Below are 18026 nucleotides of genomic sequence, written 5' to 3' on the forward strand. Positions count from 1 at the left end.
GAGAGAGAGAGTCCCTCAGCTGGAGCTCATGGAGGATCCGCTGCTGACTGGGAGCAGAGATCTGTTCTCCAAAGCTCAAGAGGAGTTCAGCAGAGGCAACCACAGCCGGGCGGAGGAGCTCTACACAGAGTTCATCAGCATCTGTACCACAGCCAGGTTCGCTCTGAATACAGTCCAGCCTGACTCGTTTCCGAGTATGATCAGCTGTGATAGTCCTCAGGCATGTTAGAGAGCACAGAGCGAGGCTAAAGGTGGATGGAGGTGGATTCTTCTTCGGAATTTAATTCAGAGTTTGCACCATGTAAGGTGGAACAGGAAGTGCTGAAAGAGAACAGATTGAACCTCTTTAGTCGAACCACTGTCAAACACAAATCTGCTGAAACGGACGAGGCTGAAGTTCGTTTATTATTTGAGTTTCCGTTCCACCTTAACTGGTGTAACTAGTGGTGTATCTTTACAGACTGAAACGGTTAAAAGCAGTGCCAGCTCGCTTCATTAATGAATTTGAGTGGTAAGATAAAACGTGAAGTAATTTTAGAAATATCAGAAATGCCCATAATTCTCTTTTTTTGTTTGTTTGCATTGCAGCTTGCAATTTAGGTCCAGGTGATTAATCTAATTTTATTTTCAGTTACAATTTTGGCTTCCAACGATTATGAAAACAAGCTAATCCAGAAAAATGATTATTGAACCTTGTACTGTTTTCGCTAAAAGCCCTCAACTGATTTATTTTGGTCTGATTTATTTTTATTTATTATTACTTTTTATGTGTTTAGTATTTTTCAGTAGGTTTGGAAGTGCTCTATAACTATAACATAGTTGATCTTATTTATTTTTATTAGATATTTTTATAATATTTATAGAATTTATTTTATTTAGCATTGTCTTTTTTAATTTGTTTTTCAATTTATTTTTAATGTTCAAGGAAATCCACTGTTAGACAACTTTTATTAAAGTTCAATAAATGCATGATGACTTTTGTGTAACATATGTTCTGATCTCTTTACAGAGATTGTGACCGTAGTGAGCTGGCTATCGCCTACAATAACCGTGGCCAGGTGAAATATTTCAGGGTCGACTTTTATGAGGCCATGGACGACTACAGCGAAGCGATTAAGATGAACAGCCAGTTTGAAGTGCCGTACTACAACAGAGGATTAATACGCTATAGACTGGGTAGGTGTACATTCTCCTTTGCTGTTTTACTGTCTTAACTTTACCAAAGGAGCACAGAAACATGGTTGATCGTACTTATCCTCTCCATGTTGTCCATTCCCTACCCCTGTGCCAGCATGGATGGTGCCATGTGGTCAGTCTTGTTTTTTCAGGCTTAATGAAGAGATAAAATGCTCATGTTGGTTGTAACCCACCAGCTGCTGCCCTCACAGACTGGTGGTAGTGTCTTATTGTAGGGCTGCAGAGGACTATACAACTGACGAGAATGGCTTTATTAAACATATACGTTTAGAAGTAATACCACAAATTGGTCATAAATTTGTTTTGATAAGTTGATAAGAGAGGGATATTTCAGAGGCCTTGTAAATTGGCCTCTGCTCCTGCCCAACAGGTGGCGCAGTTGTGGAAACAGAGCTTGTGGTAGGGGACAGAGCTGCTATGTAGGGCTGGACAAAATGATAATAATTATCAGTATTATGATATTATGCTTTTCTGCACATATTGTGGTTATTGTCAGTACTTGAAGACCAAGTGCATATTTCATTATGAATAGAGAATAATTACTGTAGCACAGTGTGTGAACCGTTACAGAGTATAAACCGTTATAGAATAGAAATCTTTATACTTGTATTTTTTTAATAGTAGCACTACTGGGGCTTTTCTTCAGGACCGTATCATGATTTCTGTCGTATCACGTACCACTACGACTATGTATAAAAAAGAAAAGAAAGCAAACAAACAAATAATGTCTCTGTATGAAACACTGAAAGCTGAAGGAAGTTCTGGAAACCTCTTTGAAGCCTGATTTTGAGAGCTTATAGTCACACAGAGTTGGTTTATTATGTGCTTTGGTTTCATGTTTGGGACAGTAGAAAGGAGACTGGATTCGAGTTGGGCAATGCTGCCTCTTTAAATAAGCAGGACAATATGTAATAAGGTGTTGATAAAAAGAAAAGGATTAATCTTACATCCGTTTAAATATTTATGCTTTGCTGTATTTTCCCTCTTGCAGGTTTTTTCCAGGATGCAGAGAGTGACTTCAAGAAGGCCCTGGAAATAAATGCCAATTTTGAAGATGCCAAACAAAGTTTGCGTCAGACGGTAGTCGACCGAGAAGAAAAATTAAAAAGAGGATACTGATGGCATCCTACAGCTAGAAGGATGTTTCTGTTCTGTCTGGCTGTACACTCTTAAAAAGATGGTTCTTTAGGGGTTCTTTAGTTAAAGGGAATAGTTCTATTTAGAACCATGACTTCTATTTAGGACCACTTCATGGTTAAATTGTTGTTTGTATGGTGAAATCGCTCCTCAGATTAATGGAGAATGTGTTATATATGGGTCTGTATTAAAGCTTTTTGAAAGTGGTTCTGTATAGTACCGAAAGATTGGTAACAACAGAAGAGCCATTCCCTTTACTAAAGGACCCTGGAAGAACCTTTTTTAAGAATGTAGGAAAGCACTACATGAAGTGATTATTAATTCTGATCTAATTCAATATGTTTGATTGTGTGATTGTGTAATTTGTTCCTGTGTAAAGATTTTATTTTTTTACCTTAATTTCTTGTAAATACTTTGCTGGTTGTCATTATTGTATTGTAGTGTGTGTCATGAAGACCTGTGTAGCTCAGGTAATCTTCAGTCTGAGGGCAGCATTTTCAGTCTCTGTATTTGCATATTCTGGGTGCACTTGACCAGCGAGTTGTCAGTTGCACCTGAAGCACTCTAGTACGAAGACAAGAAGTGGCATTGTACTTCTTATATCATTTAAAACTAAATCAGTTAAAATGTACCAATGAATGTGACTTACTGGGGGAAAATACATTTTAATAATTTGCTTTCTTCTACTTTTGTGGAATGTGTATTTGAACTTTTGCACTAATGAAATCTTAGTAAAAAATCATGTTCTATATGTAACATGAAAGAAACTGTCAGGTCATCTATTATTTCATCTGTCTGTCATTGGTTTCTTGCGTTGTTTAAGCAGTTGTTGAAAAAAATGTCTTGAACATAAGACCGACCTTTCTCCCGAAGACCTACACTGTGGTTAACTTGTGAACCCATTCATTATTCATTACATAGAGTTTGCTGACTAGAAAACAACAAAGATTTATCATTGAGAGGCTGAACAACACTACAAACTGGCTGGTATCTTTTACTGAATGCTGTTAAAAGTGCAAATGCAGAGAACAAAGCTCTGTTGTCTTCCTACGACGGTAGGGACAGTCTGTTTTCCTCAAAAGCACAACAGTGAAGGCCATCACAGCCAATCCAGATCAAACTAATGACCTCCTGAGGGCCATCTCAATCACAAAAGGCTGTGCAGAATGGTAAACGCTACACCATGACACTATGAAGACTTCTATTCAGAACTAAGCTGCCACCTAGTGGACCTAGTGACTCATTTCTTAAAAGGCCCATATTACGGAATTTTTTTTTTTCTTGTTTTTTTAATTAAAGAGCTTGAATACATATATATATATATATATGAGCTTGTATACATATATATATATATATATATGTATGTATGTATGTATTAAAGGCAACAGTAACAAAAACAGCCTGTTTAATCCAAAAGATAAAGAGAGATCCAAAAATGATGTTTTTGGTACATAAAACCACACAAGCTTTATAAGTAAACCTCAGGGGAGAGAAGTAGAATATAAGAAAAAAGTAGGATGTGGGCCTTGAAAGTAGCCCCAGAAGAAATGGTCTAAAATGGTGTCTGTATAAAATATAGTTTTGCTGTGAAAAAGAAGAAACCTTGCTAGAAAAACAGCATAGACCAGGATATGTTGTGTTTTGGATGCTGTTGGTCAGCAGCAATGAAAGTTAATATGCTCAAGCAAAGCCAGTATATGTTGTGTTTTTGATGCTGGTATGCTGGTCAACCATCATGACCTTGCTGTATGCCCAACTAAACCAGCACTGAATTATCACACAAAGGAAGAAGAAAGGTAAATTATATCCTGTCAGGCCTGTTGTGGATGTTTTGTGTGAAAAAATAACCAGATGGGATTGTAAACTTATCTTAAAGTTTCTTGCCAAGCCAGTTCCTTTGCTGAGTAAAAAGAGGATCATGCCTTCACCAATCCTGTTAATTATCAGGGTCATTAGGATCACCTGTGTTTGGTTGGCATAGTGGCTTTACATAGCTGGACAGACTCTGGTTATCTGAGCTTTGCTACTCTGAGCTTTTGAATTTTGAGGTTGGCTAAGTTCTCTAGTGTTCTTCACTGACTGGCCACCTAAAAATTCACAATTCTTTTCTTCAACTGGTTTCACCCCCCAAACAAACTCAACAGTATAAGGTTATGAGAATCATTTGTGTAGAACTATAGATTGTCCTGGCTGGTGAGGACGCAAACTCTATTAGTACTTTTGAGGTGAGATCGGCCATCCACAAACTTTCCTTTGACAGAAGATGGTTTTGTTGCATGTTATATGTTGGTAAGTTCTGCATTTATCTTTTAAGTCTCCTAGATTTTCATCATCTTAAACTTTTGACTTTAACAACTATGTATTTCCTTTAGTACCTCATGGCTTGTGATGGCTGCGGCTGTGGTGTCAGCTCAGAAGACTTTCAACCAAAGTAAGGACACTAGAAGACTCTTCTAAGTCTTGAACTCTAGCTTGAGACTTGTAACTAGGTGTGTAGAAGTGAAGTAAATCTTCTCAATTACATGTACTCAAGCACTATTTTAGATGGATCCTTGCTTGCTTATGTTTTGTCATTTAATATTTAGTTCATAATTCACTTTTGTTTTTCATGTAATTTTCTTTAGACTTAAATAGGATCTGTGGTTTAAGAACATCTTAAGAAAGAGGACTTTCTTAGGACCTTTTAAGAGAATTTAAGAGAACTTAGGAAGACATTGGTGAATGAGGCCCATTATTCTCAGACTTAACGATGCTTTTACTGGAGTATGAGTAAGTTAATCCACTCCCCCCTACTTGTAACTTGTGATTCTCATGCTTTGTAGGAGCTGGCTTGAATGCAGAATGCCTTGGGAATGTTATGAGGCTTACTGCTGATAAATCTCTAGCTTCTGGAAGTCAGCTTGAAATTAAGGCCATCAGTAAGTATGCTCAGAAGTGAGATCAGGCTTGGAAAGTGCTGACATGCAGGATGTGAACATGAGTTTTGTTTGATTTCAGATGGTTCACAGGTAGTGCCTTTAACACCTGCCCTGGCAGCTAAATGTGGCTACAGTATGGAGTCTGATCCTTGGGGAAATACTAAGCTCTACACATCACTGCTGAGCTGTTTTACTCAGAACCAGGTGAAGAGGTCATGATACTCAAACATCTGATGTGCAAAAGTGAACATGGGGCTGCTTTTCTGTTTCCACTGTGACTCTTTAAACTCAATCCAACAAAATGTTTTGTCCTGCAAAATGAGTGGACCGTTCTGTAACTATCACTTGTATGATGAGTTTAGTTTTTGTGTAAATGGTGTATATACCATGATGGGGCTGATTTGTCATTATCATTATGCCTGATGTTAAATCTATAATAAATTGCTTTCTAATCAAAGACCAAAATCTACATTTCAATTAATTGCAATTTATAGAAATTTGTACTTGAACATATTCAACAACAGTTGTAACACTGACCACCAAACATGCCCTTGTGACACTTATTCCATGTTCCCCTAATTTCTTCCCTCACATTCCCTCAGGGAGATCAAGTATTTGATATCAGGCTGCGCCTCCACCTGTTTGGTAACAAAGTGTCTGAGGAAGATGTAACTGAGGTCACACGCTCATGTGAATTTGAGCAGTGGGCTTCACGTGAGATTCTCTGTGAACGCAACTTCATGGAGGTAACCTTCTCACAGCAGCACTAATGAGAACTTACAGACCCTTTTCCTTTCTTGTTATGCAATGTTTGCCACTTTTATACGCTGAGTTGCCAGTTTTAGGTACACCGAATATGTATCTACATTCACTGGCCATTTTTATGAAACACCTACTATATCAATGCACTTTGTGGGTTTACAGTTGCTGGCTGTAGTCCATCTGTTGCTGCCCTATTTCTGCCCCACCCACCTCTTCCATCAGTGGGAAGGGAGAAGCTGACCAATAATGTAGGACTGAAAGATGAGCTGTAGTCTCTAATGTACATGTCAGTAGGTATGTCTAAATTGGCCAGTGAGTGTAGTGTTTAAAACTCTTAATTGATAGACAGGCTGGAAGGGAACTGACAAATACTTCAGCAGCAGAAGGGCTACGCAGTTTTGCACACAGTTTGTATAATCTCCATAGAAAAGCACTGCCAATAAAATGGGACACTTTGGAGTAGCTGCACATGAGCCTAGTCGCCATGCACAATGACAAGCCTCAGCTTTAGGGGGAAGGGTATAAAGCCCCCCCAGCATTGGTCTGTGAAACGGTGTTCTCTGGAGTGGTGGTGCTCCACTCGACACCTCTGGCATGAGTTGGAGTGGAGTTTGTGGCTCAGAATTATTCCTCAAACATCAGTGCCTGACCACACTAATGCTCCTGAGGCTGAATGCAATTATTCCTCACAGCAATATTGAACATCTAGTGTAAAGTCTTCCCAGAAGAGTAGAGGCTGTTATTGCATTAGTGACACTTAATAGTCTTGATTTTAGAAGAAATGTTGGATGAGCAGGTGTCAAACTTTTGGAAAATATTGTGTATAAATAACTAAACTATAAGGAACTACTGTTTAAGCATTCTAGTTGTAATGCAGATCATTTTTCTCCTAGGTCTCTGTAAACAGGTTACCCCCTGAGATATCCCTGCCTAAGCAGCAAAGGCAGGACGCCAAGGGTAACAGCTTGTTACCAGAGGTAAAATAAAAGGTGTTGAGCAGAATCGTTATGCCTTTTGGGCTCAGTTTTAACTCTCCTTTTTACAGGTTCCTACCTCCCTACACAATATTTGGAAGATGGTCTTTTACACACCCAAAGAGAAGCCCATGATGCTGGGGGACGTCCAGAAAGCTGGGTATGGTGTATCAACAACACCAACTCGGTTAGTGGTGCGAAGCCCTTACAACATGGCTGATACTTACTCTCAGAATGTAAGTGAAGCAAAGTAGAAGAACTACAAATACTGTTACATGTGTTTGTTTGTTTTTTTTTTGTTGGGCTAATATTTAGATTTTGCCTCATAGGTGGATGGAGTGCAAATGGAGGTCTTAAGAGTTACTACTTACTTCAGGAGAGGGTGGTCTGTAACATTGATGGACACTGCTGCGGCCTGTCCAACTGGTAAATTCTATTGATTTGATGCAGGATTTTGCAGAGGTCTTTAAATCAACAACTTTAACTCCACTTTCTGGTCCAGGATTTGGATAAACACTTGTTAACGGAACTACCGGATAGGAAATACCTATCGTCAACTTTTAAAATATCCAGAAACTGGATTTGAGGTCTGTTTTTGAAGATCAGTATTGGTGCATGGTGCTCCTCTGAAGGTGGTCATTCAACTGCATTCCCTCTGGAATACTGTAGTCAATTAGTCATCCTTAAATATGTGTGCTGTAATTTTGGGGGAAAAATAGGGTCTTTGCCCACTAAAAAGCATGGCATATTTTGTGTTTTTCCTGTGTACATTTTTCAGTCTTTTTTCAATTATTTTAAAGTTGCGCTGTAAGTTTGAGAGTGAGACTTTTTGTGTTTTAATCCTGAACCTACTTTCTTTGGAACATTTTTTAAATAAACAAATCATAGAGCAGCTTTTAGTAATTCTGAATAACAGTTGAACTATGGGGAAATTAGGCTTTGTCTTGTGTTGCATCCTAAAGAATTGTAAATAAATTAAGGATGCACCAATATGGGTACTTTGGGCTGATGCTGATGTTTTTGTGTAGACATCTACATTTTATAAATATATAAACTGGGAATAGATCCAGTTGGCTTAGCATTATGTAGCGAGAACACTTGTAGAGGATTACAATCAAGTAAAATGCAGAAATCTGTTTAACTTTACAGGTGGACTCCATTTCACTGATAACATGATCACCTGGTATATGCCCAGATACATCACCCCAGTAATGGTTCAAGAGCACAGTATCCTTGAACTGTACATGGGCATCGATGGCAAGAGGCTAGATCCAGCACAGATGAATGCTATGGGCTACACGTTATCTCTAACTGACTCCCATATCATAATCTCCCTCCCTGTGGGTGGACCAGATGGCTACTATAAGGTAAGGTGGTTTGCATTACTGCTTACTTCTAACTGTAAAAGTAGTGTGTCAACTTTTGATTTAATTGTTGCAGAGTCATGCTTTGGATTACAAGTACCATACCACCTACAGTATCGAACCAATGCTTGAGCTTTTGTGGAAGAAAGGGGTGTCTGACATCACCAGATACAAAGTCCACTACCCCATCGCCACACCACCCAAGCCTCAACCACCACAAATCACAGACAGTGAGTTCCTCCTGAGTGATGCCTAGAAATTAAGGAATTCTCCAACTAACATTTATCTACTGCATTTGTAGCACAGTGAGTTACTATAGACAGTGACTGACACATTTCTCTGTACCTGGTAAAAGAACTGAACCTGCTGACTCAAAACAATCATAACCTTCAGCACCTACGTTGGTTTCCATTATAAGTGACTACTACAATTTCTGTGACCTTGAAATACAGCAGTGCTACCGATGTGGTCGAGATTGGCTTGAAAAGTGCTGGAGTATTCAAACTTCCCAGTTTGGGCTTTAGTAACTTCAGATACACTATTTTCCCTCTGTTACAGATACAGTGGCAGAGTTGGGTTTTTTCAACATGTTGTTGGGCACCTTCCTCCATGATGTTGAGTTGATAAACATCACTTTTTCAACTGGAGTGATGACTCTGGCAGAGGCCAATGTCAGAGGCTTCAATGTGCAGCAGCATGGATTTGCTAATGGTTCCAAGGCTTTCACCATCCAGATCCCATTTTCTGATCCTGTTGTTCTGAAGGCTGTGAGTACACATTTCGTGACATCACACTCGCTTCTATTGTTGCATGACCAGTGGCATCAGAATAGCTGGAATTTCATTTCCTAGCTGCTTTCTTTGGTGTGTGTGTGTGTGTGTGTGTGTGTTGTGTTGTGTTGTGTGTGGTGTTTTTTTTTTTTTGTTTTTTTTTTTTTTTTTTTTTTTTTTTCCCTCTCCCACCCAGATCTGTAGTCCATTCAGTAAGCTCTTGAAATCATTGGCTGGAAAATCAGACAATTAGTGAAAGCTGATTGGGGGAAGAGGGAATATCTCATGTAATACCAATAATATTTGCTCAAATATTCCAGTAGATGCTGATTTACAAAATAGCAAATCAGTGGTTAACAAATTAGTAATACTAATAAATTACTAATTGCCTGGGGGGGAAATGCTACTGCTCCATCTTCTGCAACAGACAAAATAGTTGTTCTGTCACAACGTTGCTTCAGAAATGCTGGTTTTAGGGGATTTTAACGACAACTTTGTCAAATGTGATCATTTAAAAGAAATGTGGCAGTCTTTCCCTGACACTGCTAATTACTGAATCAGCTCACTCAAACCTAGAGGACCCCACCAAGTCTGCCCTTATTTGACTTCTCCAACAGAATGGGCAAAATCACTGCCTCAGGAGTTTTTGATCTTGTTTTCAGTGTTTACCATTGCCTATTGGCTGTATTAAACAGTTGCATCATGGGAAGAAAAAAGGCTCTTTTGAAGGTTCAAAGATGCTCTTTAAAAGTTAATGAGCAAGCTTACTTCCGACCTTCCAAAATTCACTTTGCATTCAAAATTGCAGACGTTGATTGTGCTAATCATTTTTAGTAAACCATTCCTAGCAGTGGTAAACAAACACCCCCTATAAAAAAACTAAACCAGAGATTGAGTCCCTGGTTTACTAGTTAAAATATCTTTATTGCTTAATGCAAGTAACAAAGCTTGGACGAACAACGACAAGAGAGCTGGCTCTGTTTAGGCAAGTAGCTCTGCTGTTAGAAATGCAAAAACATTGTCTAAGCTTGATCAACTCTTACATTTTTCAAAATTTCTGAAAAGCAGTGAATTTCCTCAAGCAACTCTTATCCCAACCAAAATCAAAAAGAACTTTGCCAAGCTTTTATTGTACATTTTTCTGCAGCTCATATTTAAAAAAAAATAAATAAAATAAATAAAAAAATACTGACTTAAAGCTGCTTCTGAATCAATCTTACATTAGTTCTACTGCTACCCAGAGCTATGATCTCTTCACACTCCAGACTTTCTCTCCATGCCTAGAGCCTTATGCTCTCGCTGCTATTAACCTGCAAAAAACTACAGGGAATGATGGTCTGGACCCCTATTTCCTGCATCTTTCAACCCTGGTTATTTTGGAATGTTACAAATTTTTAATCTCTATTCTATCTTGCAGAATTCCTGGTATCAGGGAAAACAGGTCATTCTGCTGCATAAAGGAGGTGGGGTGACAGATCTAAATATCTACAGAGCAATTTCAATGTCTCGTTTAGCTAAACTTTAGAATCTTTAGTGAATATCCAATTCAAATCATTTCTTTGAAAGCTCTGTCCTGTTTAACCTTAAATGATCTCTATGCTGCCTTAGACAGGAAGCAAATTGCTGCTACTTTTATTGATTTAATGAAAAGCATTTGACTCTGACCACTGCCTTCTGGATGTTCACAAATGATTGGCTTTATTAATAAACTCTGTGCAATGGGCCAAAAATTCTATAAAAGTTCTATAACTAAAGGAGTCCCACAAGGCTCAATACTGGGTCCAGGTTTATTTTATATATATATTAGTTGCTGTTCCAAAGTCTCTCCCTTTTTTGTTGATTTAGTTTTCTGCATAATTTGAGCACAGGAGCTGTCCTTCACATTGTGAAAACAAGTGACCAATAGTGCTCCACATTTGCTTGGTATTAAACTCTGCGTTTACTTGAATTGAAACCATTTTTTGCTATTTTCTGTAAACTTATCATTTTGGAGATACTTGTTTTGTACACAGATGCCATGACTTTTTGTTCAGCTGAATCTGCTCATGTAGCAACAGGAAAAACTCCAGTGCTTATTTAACACCTTACAGACTGCTCTGTACAAACACAAACTAGTTTTAAATGCCAAAAAACTATATGCTGTTCTTCAGATATTGACTTCAATACTGCAAATTTACTACCCTGACAGAATCCAGCACTGAGTCAGAGTAGAAGTACCTTGGCGTTTGGCTGAATGATGAACTTGTATTTAAATCTCATTAATAATCTAGTCAGTAAGTGTAGGCAGAGGGTTAAAGTCTTGTCTGCCTGCATATACCAGATAGCCGTGGAGGCAACCTTACTCTCAGTCTTTGACTACAGCATGTAGTTTATAGACATGCATCTGCCAGTAGCCTCAAACCACTAGACTCAATCTATCGCTCTGCTTTTAGATGGATTACTGGCAACTCTTACTCACCACTGCAGACTGTATGAAATGTTTCATCTCTGTCCACCTTTGGACAGCTTTTAACCACTTTTCACTTTATTTGGCTGATTAAAATCTTATTTTCCTTATTTGATCTTTGTTTTTACTTTTCACAATCCGTTTACATATTTTTCAGTGTGCCATACTTATACTTTTGTTAATGTATTAACTATCTTGTTCCCCTTAGAAAAAAATTTCTCTTACCTTTCCATTTATTTTGTTTGATTTTACTGTAAATTCATGTAGTCGTTTTAGTTTAAGCTAATTAAATTACATTAATTTTTCAATCCTTTTGTGCTGTAAATGCTTGTCTGTGTTGAATGAGGGTCACCCCCTATATGTATTTAAAAGTAAAGGTTTATTGACTTCTCTCTTTTTGAATCTGGTATTTAATCTTGTCAGTGGTCTTTGACCTGTTCTAACCAGTTGCCCTACTTCACTACAGAATATTGACCAGGAGACCACTACCTATACTCTTCCACTCATCTTTGGCTTGATAATCCTGCCTGAATACACTCCTTTTTCCCAGCCTGCTTTGCTGGAAGTTACTCTCCAGGACGTCAGTAAGTATTTGCTTGCATGGGGGGGTGTTGCGGGATTGTGTAGCAGGCGTCTTTGGGCTATTTTGAGCAAAGTCTTTTGTACTTATAGAGGCACTCTGGGCAAAATGCAAAATATAACCATGACTACATCTGTTGTGAACATGCTTACCACCTGCAATGGTGCTGTAGTAGTCTCTAGAGTACGATTTTGTAGTTTAAGGATTAGGAAAACCACCTGATGTCTTGAGGGTGGGAGGATGTTTTTGAAAAACTTGTACATATGTAAATGCATTGTTTTGTGACATAAAAACTGAATAAATGGGCAGTTTTAGCATCTTAATTTTCGTATATGGATTAAGGAGCAAAGGATGTTTTGGAACTTTAACAGTGTATAAACTCAAACGCTTTACACAAAAAGCAAAGACTTTTGGTTTTTCATGATATGGGCCCTTTAAACTTTGTGTACTGAAATATTTGCAGTGTTTTGCTGTCTGTGTGTAGATTAGCAGTAGGTATTTATCTCACTGAGTAATTGTTCTCTCTGGGTTGTCTTTGTGTCTGTCTGTGCAGTTCCACCAACTGTGAGTGGGAACTGTGATGATGAAAATTTCTATGTCACTGTGGCGTATGGGAACCAAGGCAAGAACTTCAACATTATGGTGGGCAGAAAGGACCTATCTGCTGACCTTTATGCAGAGTACAGTGTCCATGAGAACTCCACTCACTTGAGCATGACTGTGCCTTTCCTGGCAAATGAGGTCACTTTTGAGGTACAGTGCTTCTTTACTTGCCTCAAGGCATATGATTTTCTGGGTTTTTGTCTACACGTTTTCTTCTGCTTTTTCCCCCCCCTCCCCTCTAGCTGGCCCATCTGTCTTCAATGAGGGCTCGTCTTGATGTGCTGCTTTGGGAACCAGTCAATAACTGGCACCTCAACAACTTCTCCTTGGCCTGCAGCTTTCCCCTGACAATGACCGGTATTGTTTTATGGATTGTATATCTAGGTTATCTGCTCATTATCACTAGTTTGTTTTTATCTTATTTAAGATTAGTATTAAAGCTGTATGTAAACTACATAAATCTTTAATACATTTAATATAATTTTCACCTCCCTTTGAATGTTCTCAATCAGTCAAGACATGTTTGGTGTCTGAAGCTTTGTTTTGCACTGAACATACGAGTAATATGACAAATCTTCAGTACTGCGCAAAAGTCTAAGACCACCTTTCATTTTGATTTCCAGTTAGAACAGCCATAAAGTACAAGTTATTCATTTTCAGGAGATATTTCTGCAGAGATTACATAAATGATGCACTTCCATTAAAAATGGACCTGGTAGACAAAAAACTGTTCCAGTCAGATAAACGGTACTTACAGCTTTCATCTTTCAGTGGAGAAAATAAAGCTCCACTTTTCAGATCTGAAAAAACAGGTATTTGTCCAACTAAGCAAACAACTTATAAGACTGAACTTTGGAGGTGTGGAAAAATATCCGTGCTGGTTATTTGACTATTCCTCCAAATGTTCATTTAAAATAGCATTGTTTAAATGTCTAAATTGTCTTAGTTATGTTTAGCGGGGAGGAGCGCTGAAGTCATGCTTGCATTTAGTACTTGGATACAGTGAGCGTTCACATGTAAGATTTGAGGTGTGAAGTTACTGGAGTGTCTTAATTATATAATCCTGAGCTGAATTGTGTAAATAGACCAACTTTTTCTGATTGCTTCTTTTTCCAGAATGTTTCTCCAATGGAACAATGACTGCATTGGCAGTGAAGGTGGAATCTGCATCAGAGATGATCCCTGGCCAGTTGACACTGAAGGATCCCTCGTGTACACCCACTTTCAGCAACAGCCGCTTTGCCTACTTCTTCTTCGATGCAAGCAGCTGTGGAACGACTAGAACGGTGTGCCTGAGGAAACCCCCTCTACTAACTGAGCATCTCCATGTTGTAGTGTCTGTTTTAATTACTTGGAATTTTTTATTTATTTATATTTTTTTTTCCCTCCAGTTCTACGATGATGTCATGATGTATCAGAATGAAATCTCGGTGGTTAGCAGGAACGGCGCTGACCTTAAAGATGCTGTCCAACCAGATTATCGGTAATGCACACATCTTTCCTCTTACCCATTTGGTGTTAACTGCATTCATGCATACTGATTTTAACTTTTCATTCAATGCTAGCATGCTGGTTTCCTGCTACTACATGCTGAATGATACGCAGACAGTGACTTTCTTCACAAATCCACGAAGACATGAGCCTTTTGCTGAATCTGGTGTTGGAAAACTGCACGTCAGAATGAGACTTGCTAAAGGTATGTTTCATTGCACTCTCTAAGGCAGAGTTTCCACTTTTATATATAATTACATTTATACATAATTACATATAGAATTGTTTTCCCCTTAAATTTCTGCTAATTCAAATGCTTTATTTAGCAAACTGGAAAATTATGAATGCACCTTCAGTGAATGCATGGCTGAAAGTTTTCTTCGTTTCTAAGTTTGGAAAGAATAGCTTGTGCAACAAAATGTAAATTTGAGGTTTTTTATAACATGGAATTTGTCTGAAGTAGATATTGAGTCAGCAACGTTGAACACAAATGTATTAATTTACTCTATTGGCAGCATTATTTGCTTTTCTTTTTTTATTTTCTTTTATAAATTTTAATTTAAAAGTGAATCACTGTTTCAAGTATGGGACAATTGTACATTTTTGCAGTAATGCCATTCTGAGCTGATGCTTTATTAGATGGTGGAAAGTTTGGGAGAAAGGGTATAATTTGACCTGAATGTATGAATAATTAAAAAAAAATAAATTAATAGTAAACCTGTCAAATGCAAGTTTCTCAAAACTGTCATAAATCAGTGTGTCCAGTGTATTTGTAATGATTTCATGTAACTACTTCCTGTGCGATAACTTTCACCTCTGCCCTGAATGACTGTGTACTACTTTTTACTCTTTCTGAATTATGCAGAAATATTGGTGCAATTTCCCTTTAAATGTCAGTGGTTCAGTTCTGTCCTGGCCCCTCATTTACACTGTGCACTTACTTCCTAATACACCCAAGTTAATCTGTCAGGTAGTTATAAAGCCCATGATGGGCACTGTGCCAGCAGCAGAAGCACAGATCTCTGCAGGGTAGAGCTCTATTGCTGAATGAGTTATTTGAAATACTCACTGTTACTATTCACTTGACAGATTCCTCTTATAATACCTTTTATATGGAGGAGGACTACCCAGTAGTGCAGTATTTAAGAGCACCGCTGTATTTCGAGGTGGACCTGATTCAGTCCACGGACCCTCGAATAGAACTGGTCCTGGAGAACTGTTGGGCTTCTGTCAATGATGGAGTCTCCACAATGAGCTGGGACCTTATTGTGAATGGGTAATGTTTCAGACAGAAGTTCTTAATACAGAGAAATGGAACTGCCCTAATGTGTTTTTGCTGCTTTCTGAACAGCTGTGAGAATCCTGACGACCATTATCAAACCACTTTTCACCCCGTTGCGTTTGATGAGCAGGTTCGGTATCCTCCCCACACAAAACGCTTTGAAGTGAAGATGTTCACCTTTGTCAAGGATGACACGATCCTCAGAGATCAGGTAACTATTACTCACTGTTTAGCTCATTGGTGACCGGTCTTGTTCTGATTGGTCTAAAGCCCATACTTCAAACTCTAGGCACAATCCTATCCGGCCCACAAAACTATTTTATTTTTCCATTAATATTAGCCTGTTTCATAACGTGAGGCACTACAATCCCTTGCAAGCTGTAAGTGGCTGTTTCACTGTTGATGTTTTGGTGTATTTTGAATAAACAATGGATTGGGTTATAGCAAAATGTTATTTAAATATGATATAAAAACATAGGTGTTCTCTGGCACACAGATTTGGTGGGGGGGGGGCGTGGCACATTTAGTGGTTGTTAGACACCCCTGGTCTTGTGACTTACCTTTTGCAGTTATACCTTGAATTAACATCTAAAGGGACTTGTGAATTATTTTAACTTTTTATCCTTTTTTTTTTATTCAGATGTATAATTATGGGCAAATTAATGTCCATACATTTCTCAACATATCTTTTTTTTCTTTTCAAATCCACTTATTTATGTGGGGGTTTGTGCCTAAAACATTCATCTCTACATGACTATCTTCTATAAACAGGCTCTTTGTACTGTCTAAGATTGATATGTAAATTAACTTTGTTCTGATTGGCTGCCCTATTGTGCCCCATTCAAAAAGCAGTCTGGGCTGAAATGCTCTTTATAATGTCTGGGTGGGGCTGAACTGCTGTAGGCCGAGTGGGTGGATATATTTAAGTGTGTTTGACACACAGTGAATTCAGAATGAGCTATTCATGCTTCCTTAAGTGGACTAAAGTTTTGAAGCTTTCTGTTTTTATGTACTGTTAAACTCCTGAATAAAACTAATTAAAATTTCTATTATCTGAGCCCTTTTAATTTGACATTCCACTTTCTATGACCAGAAAACTAGATTTAGTGGGATAAATGAAGTGATTCATTTAGCTTTTAGCTGTATGGTTTGATCAAATGTGGGATATTTTCTACAGGTTTGTGCTCAGGTGAACTTGGAACATATGAACTTTTTTTACATTTCCTGATATAAACATTTAATAAAATGGACACATTAAACCCAACTTCTAGATCTTTGTTCACTGTGAAGCTGTGATCTGTGACATCAACCAGCCTGATGCCATCTGTAGGAGACAGTGTCCCTCACAAAATGTGGGCAGAAACACCAAGGGTATGAGCCAAATTTGTCCTTTCCCCCTTCTGATTCTCTGCAACTGAACCTGCTTTAATTTGTCTCCTTTGCCTTTCTTTCCAGTGCGCAGAGGTACAGCTCCTAAGCAGCTCCGCAGGAGGCATATCTCCTCAGGGAGAATTGTGCTTTCAACCCTTAGATCTGATTTAAATAAAAAGCTGAATTAAACCAATGGTGTCCTTAGATTTTGTTCCACTACATGTTCTGAAAGCCTTTTTAATGTGCTGCTTCCAGATGAACAGTCACTACTTGTCCTTTCCAGTCAAGTCTGCCCTCGGTCCTGCTTCTGAATAACAATTCACTCACACCTGCTTTCAAATTGTTCAACTCACCAGACTGAACAGAACCCTTGGTGTTTGTGTGCGGGTGCCTTAGGCATGTTCACAGAGCCAGCTGTGGTGAAATGCCATGAACTAAATTGCAACAATCTCTGCATCTCATTTCATTCACTTTATAGGATGATGTTTGTGGGTATGTCAAAGGGAGTATAAAGGATATCTGACATTTTAATCAGCATGTGCTTGGCCAGATTTGAGTAACAATTATTCTATGATCATGACCTTTCATTAAATGGGAGTTCCAGCAATTTTTCAAAATTCCTGCTTAAGTGGTTAATACATGAACAAAGTTGTTTTGAGTGTTTTAATGTAAAATGCAAAGTTCTAGAGAAACTCAGAATTGTTCACATGATTGTGATGGGAGCCACATGTCTGAAGAGTTTAATGCCTCTAAAAGCTCCATTGAGGAACATTTTAATACAAGAAATGGCTAACAATACACTGCCTGATGCCTGAACACTTATTTTATGAAGGTTTTGGCCTAAACATTTTTAAAACCTTAATGGTGGAGAAGCAAGGAAAAAATCTTTTCAGATTTACCACTATTAATAATTATTAACATTACATATAAAAACTCAAGGCACTTGTAGTTTTGCTGGTCATTTTGGATAGTAAAAATAGTTTATATCTCAATGAATGATTTATGCTGGAAAAAAAACATTTCCTTAAAAAAATATTCTTTCTAAAAATTTAAATTCATTCACTACCAGTCAAAGGTTTGGTCACATTTATTCATAGAAATATTTTACTTTAGTTACCATGTTCAACTTTT

General features: G+C 38.1%; 2 protein-coding genes across 2 annotated transcripts; both read left to right on the forward strand.

The window, feature by feature from the left end:
* ttc32 (tetratricopeptide repeat domain 32) lies at nucleotides 1-3104 on the forward strand. Its single transcript, XM_036582033.1, has 3 exons — nucleotides 1-156; nucleotides 1010-1176; nucleotides 2189-3104. Exons 1-3 carry the CDS (start codon nucleotides 29-31, stop codon nucleotides 2314-2316), a joined length of 423 nt encoding a protein of 140 aa, XP_036437926.1. The 5' UTR covers nucleotides 1-28; the 3' UTR covers nucleotides 2317-3104.
* A 1188-nt stretch (nucleotides 3105-4292) lies between these two features.
* Nucleotides 4293-16878, forward strand: zpax1 (zona pellucida protein AX 1). The gene is made up of 20 exons (XM_036582032.1): nucleotides 4293-4623; nucleotides 4707-4765; nucleotides 5157-5252; nucleotides 5332-5456; nucleotides 5855-5998; nucleotides 6908-6991; nucleotides 7060-7224; nucleotides 7318-7414; nucleotides 8138-8355; nucleotides 8429-8582; nucleotides 8911-9119; nucleotides 12035-12152; nucleotides 12702-12901; nucleotides 12994-13108; nucleotides 13868-14037; nucleotides 14143-14234; nucleotides 14317-14447; nucleotides 15332-15518; nucleotides 15655-15735; nucleotides 16796-16878. The coding sequence occupies exons 1-19, from the start codon at nucleotides 4598-4600 to the stop codon at nucleotides 15689-15691; spliced, it is 2427 nt and encodes an 808-aa protein (XP_036437925.1). The 5' UTR covers nucleotides 4293-4597; the 3' UTR covers nucleotides 15692-15735; nucleotides 16796-16878.
* The last annotated feature ends 1148 nt before the right edge of the window (nucleotides 16879-18026 follow it).

The sequence above is a fragment of the Colossoma macropomum genome, unplaced genomic scaffold (genome assembly GCF_904425465.1).
Source record: "Colossoma macropomum unplaced genomic scaffold, Colossoma_macropomum, whole genome shotgun sequence".
NCBI lineage: Eukaryota > Metazoa > Chordata > Actinopteri > Characiformes > Serrasalmidae > Colossoma > Colossoma macropomum.